This window comes from Crocuta crocuta, unplaced genomic scaffold (assembly GCF_008692635.1).
Source record: "Crocuta crocuta isolate KB4526 unplaced genomic scaffold, BGI_CrCroc_1.0 scaffold31, whole genome shotgun sequence".
In the NCBI taxonomy this organism is placed as follows: Eukaryota; Metazoa; Chordata; class Mammalia; order Carnivora; family Hyaenidae; genus Crocuta; species Crocuta crocuta.
In genome coordinates, this window is record NW_027528362.1 from 12,851,946 (window position 1) to 12,856,465 (window position 4,520).

The 4,520-nt window shown below is 60.3% G+C and overlaps 1 protein-coding gene across 1 annotated transcript in view; it reads left to right on the plus strand.

Moving 5' to 3' along the window:
- The window catches only part of COL4A2 (collagen type IV alpha 2 chain), a 162,884-nt gene that overhangs the window by 141,817 nt on the left and 16,547 nt on the right, over nucleotides 1-4,520 (plus strand). Inside the window, exons 29-32 of the mRNA XM_077754005.1 lie at nucleotides 495-656; nucleotides 1,416-1,586; nucleotides 2,288-2,431; nucleotides 4,405-4,518. Coding sequence (XP_077610131.1) covers nucleotides 495-656; nucleotides 1,416-1,586; nucleotides 2,288-2,431; nucleotides 4,405-4,518 — 591 coding nt within the window. The remainder of the gene's footprint in view (nucleotides 1-494; nucleotides 657-1,415; nucleotides 1,587-2,287; nucleotides 2,432-4,404; nucleotides 4,519-4,520) is intronic.

Here is a 4,520-nt window from a genome sequence, read left to right on the forward strand (position 1 = left end):
GGGGGGGGGGCGCCTGGGGGCTCAGCCGGTTGAGCGTCCGACTCTTCGTTTCGGCTCAGGTCACGGTTCGTGAGTTCGAGCCCCGCGTCAGCTCCTCGATGACGGCACGGAGCCCGCCTGGGATTCTTCTCTCCCTCTGCCCCTCCCCCACACGCTCACGCTCTCTCTGAAAAGAAACTGAAAAAATATACGTAAAGAATGTTTTTTAATGTGGCAAAATGCTCAAACTGTTATGTCAACTGGAATAAAAAGCCAAAACCTGAGCTGCGGGCGAGGGGCGAGGTCTGCAGGCCCCCGTCCCCGGCGCGTTTGTGTGGCTAGAGGCGGANGGGGACAGCCCGCGCCGCCGAAATCTGACCTTAATACTTGGTGCGTTTTCCGGGCTGCTCACAGCCTAGGAAGTAAGCGTCCTGTTTGCAGGGAACCAGCCTGCGGGGCCGGGGCTGCGCCGTGACCCCTGCGGGGGCCTCAGGGCGCTTGTCTGGTGTCCGCAGGAAGCCAGGGCATGCCGGGGATGCCGGGGCTGAAGGGCCAGCCGGGCTTCCCGGGACCCTCGGGCCGGCCAGGCCCGCCCGGGCCACCAGGACAGCACGGCTTCGAAGGAGCTCCCGGCCAGGAGGGGCCCTTGGGGCTGCCAGGCGCCCCAGGCCGCGAAGGTACGGATCCCCTGTCCCGTGGAGGGTGGGGCGTGACCTCACTGGTACCGACAAGTGAACTAGCCCCCACCTCCCCTGGGGAGTTCTCAACCTGGGCCCCAAGGAACCCCCCTCCCCACCCTGGCCCAGAGCTGCAGAGGACTCAGAAAATACCCACCCAGGGCAGCCGCCACTCGTCCGCATGGCCGTCCCCCCCGTGTGTAGGTCCTGGTCTCTTAGGACACGGGTCACACCTGATGAGGACCCATGCCGGTTTCATTAAAGGCACTATCTTCAGATGCACTCACACGCCCCTAAGTTAGGATTTCAACATACGAACTGGTGGGGGGGGGGCAGGGGAGACAGAGTTCCGCCGGTGACGCGTTCCAGGAACAGGACACGCCTTCCACCGAGAGACCCGCTCGCTTCGCGCCTGCTGCGTGTCGGGGTCGGGCTAAGACTTCACTTAGGGGAAACACAAAATTTCCACTGCAGGATGGCGGCTCTGCTCTGAGGAGGGGAAATCACGTGCTTTCTGAAAGGGACAGAAATGGGGAGGAAGAGCAGGAACTTCCCTGGGGGGATGGGGCAGGAAGCCCGGAGGGGAGGCCAGAGGCCACCCCCAGGCCCCCTCAGAGAGACCACCTGGCCCTCACCTGGAGGCTGGAAGGTCCTGGGGGCGGGGGCGGGGGCGCTGTCCAGGGAGAGGGGTCTGGGAAGCATTTAGCTCTTCCACGTTTGTTCATGTTCTTCTACTTTCCTTCCTCCCCTGACTTTCAGGTCTGCCTGGGGACAGAGGGGACCCAGGCGACACAGGCGTCCCCGGCCCCGTGGGCATGAAGGGTCTCTCTGGCGACAGAGGTGACCCTGGCTTGTTGGGTGAGAGAGGTCCCCCAGGAGGTCCCGGGTACAAAGGAATGAGCGGCATCCCAGGGGCCCCCGGCCCCAAAGGTAAGACTCGGCAGGCGGGGGGCTCCCCCGGGGGGGCCACGGGGTGACCGGGACTCAGGACGGCTGCAGGAGAGGCCAGCCCCCCTCTCGGCCCCCGGGAGGCCTCCTGCCTGGGAAAGCCAGCCGGCGCTGCCAGCCTGGGTGTGACGGACATGCCCCCAGTGCCGCGTCCTAGATCCCCAAGAGCGAGGGAGCGGGACTTGGGGTCTGCATGGGAGATTCGCGGGGAGGCCCCTCCGGAGGCCGGCTGCACGGCCCGAGGCCGCATGGCTGACACAAACCCGAAACCAAGGCAAGCGCTTGGCCACCAGGGTGGGTGTATTTGCACCCACCAAGGCCACTTTCCTAGGAGGGGAGCCCCGGCCCGTGACCGTGGGTCCACACAGTGACGTCAGCCCCGCGGTCCTGTGCGGGCTCCCAGGCCGGGGTGTTCGCATCCTGCTGTCCCGTCTCCCGTGGCCCGTGGGCCTACTCGCCGCGTCTCTCTCATGTGACCGCGTATATCTGCCTGATGCCTTGTCCCCAGGAACAGTCGGTGGGCGAGCTCACCAGCCCCTAAGGGATGGGGCCCCGGAAATCCCTGGTTGAGGTCAGGAGCCCCCCTCTCCGGGCCACTCCGCAGGAACGTTACCTGCGAGCAAGACGGAAATACGCCGTGTTAACCCCGGCCTAACCCTGCACTTCCCTGGTTCCCTCTGAAGGTGGCAGAGGCTCGCCCGGGATGGACGGTTTCCAAGGCATGGTGGGGCTCAAGGGAAGAGCCGGGCTTCCGGGAAACAAGGGAGAGGCCGGATTTTTTGGAATTCCAGGACTGAAGGGTCTGGCTGGCGAGCCTGGTGTGAAAGGTATGTCCGCCTCTCTTAACGTCGTTCTCACAGGGTTGGGGCGCACTTCCAGGAGCCCAAAGCTGCGCACAATTAGGAAAGAAGGAAACCAGGGTGCCTGGGTGGCTCGGTTGAGCGTCTGACTTCGGCTCAGGGCATGATCTCAGATCTGTGGTTTCGAGCCCCGCGTCGGGCTCTGTGCTGACAGCTCGGAGCTTGGAGCTGCTTCGGATTCTGTGTCTCCCTCCCTCTCTGCCCCTCTCCTGCTTGTACTCTGTTTCTCTCTGTTTCTCTCTCTCAAAACTAAACAAACATTTAAAAAAAGAAAAAAGAAAGGAAAAGAAGGAAAGTAACAAAGACCAGAGGCTTTATTCCTGCCTCAACCCAGCAGCAGTATCATCAGGGAAGCTTCTTTGCTGGGATTCAACAGAAGTTTTTACTGAGCTGTAATTGCAAACATCATGAGTTTCAGCTGCAAGGCATCATGGTTACTCGTATATGCTGTGAAATGGTCACCACGTACGCCTAGTTAACATCTGTCACCACACACGGTCACAGAATTTTTTCTTACAATGAGAATTGTCCAGATCTAGGATCTCAGTGACTTTCAGATGCACAGGTCGGTCTGATTAGCCACAGTCGCCATAGGCACATCACGTCCCTGTGGCCTGTTTATTTCACACAAAGGAAACCGTTAAGAACAAAATGGTGGCAGCATCAAGGATATCACCGTGCATCCTGAGAGACGCCACCCCGCCATGGCTCTCCCGTGGTGAGCGCGGGGCTGGGTGAGGCCGGGTGAAAAGCAGAAGACAGGCTCCCAAGGAGGCGAGTGCCGTTTGACAAATGGGGACCCCGTGTTACCTGTGGAAGGACCACGCCCACGAGACGGTGACCACAGATGGGAGGCCCAACCCCTGGTGTGAGACCCCACGTGTGAGGCTCCTTGTTCAGGAAGTGTGTTCCAGCAGCCACACTCAGGACTCTTGCTCAGACACCATTCTTCCAGAAGGGTCAGCACAGTTGTAATTATGACAACACGTGCTAATGAGAGCGTGCGTATCACACGCTGCTGGTGGGAACGTGAAACGCGGTCGAGAAGCTTGGCGGTGCCTTACGAAGGCCGCATAGGCACCAGCACGTTCCTGTCCCGGCTGCACGCCCGAGAGAGTGGAAACATGCGGTGCCTACAGACTGTCAGAACAGCGCTTTTCAGGGGCGCCTGGGTGGCTTAGTCGGTTAAGCGTCCGACTTTCGATCAGGTCATGATCTCGCGGTTCGTGGGTTCGAGCCCCGCGTCGGGCTCTGTGCTGACTGCCAGCTCAGAGCCTGGAGCCTGTTTCAGAGTCTGTGTCTCCCTCTCTCTCTGACCCTCCCCTGCTCATGCTGTCTCTCTCTCTCCTAGAAATAAATAAATTAAAAAAATATATATTTAAAAAAAATTAAAAAACAAAAAGAAAATTGTCTTTAAAAAAAAAAAAGAACAGCGCTATTCTAACAGTCAAAGCCAGAAACACCCCCGGGCACATATCACGTTGCGGGTAAATGTGGCATCACGCCAACGACCGCCAGCAGTGAAGACCCAGGGTCTCATACATGCTGCCACATGAGTGACACTTGGGAACGTTTGGCCACACGTCATCTGCTTCCCTTTGTGTGATCGTCCAGAGCAGGCAGACCTAGAGACGGGGCGTGGATAGCCGTCTCCTGGGGCTGGGGTTGGGGAGCACTGGGGGTGACCCCTGATGGCCACAGGGCTTCTTCCCGGGGTGATGAAAATGCCCTAAAGGTCCATGGTGGTTGGCGGCCGGGTCCGCCCTCGGCTGGCGTGGAGAAGGGGCCGTGGGAGAAGACGGGCATTTTCCCACAGTCTCAGCCTCCCTCAGAGGCCCGGCTGGTGCCGCCGGAGGCCAGAGCCTCTCAGGACCCGCTTGCCGGGACAGCGGGCCAGAGCCCCAGAGGCCCACAGTGAGACGCATCCTGTTCCCTCACAGGCAGCCGCGGGGACCCCGGGCCCCCAGGCCCACCCCCCATCATCCAGCCAGGAATGAAAGACATCAAAGGAGAGAAAGGAGACGAAGGGCCTATGGGGTTGAAAGGGTACCTGGGT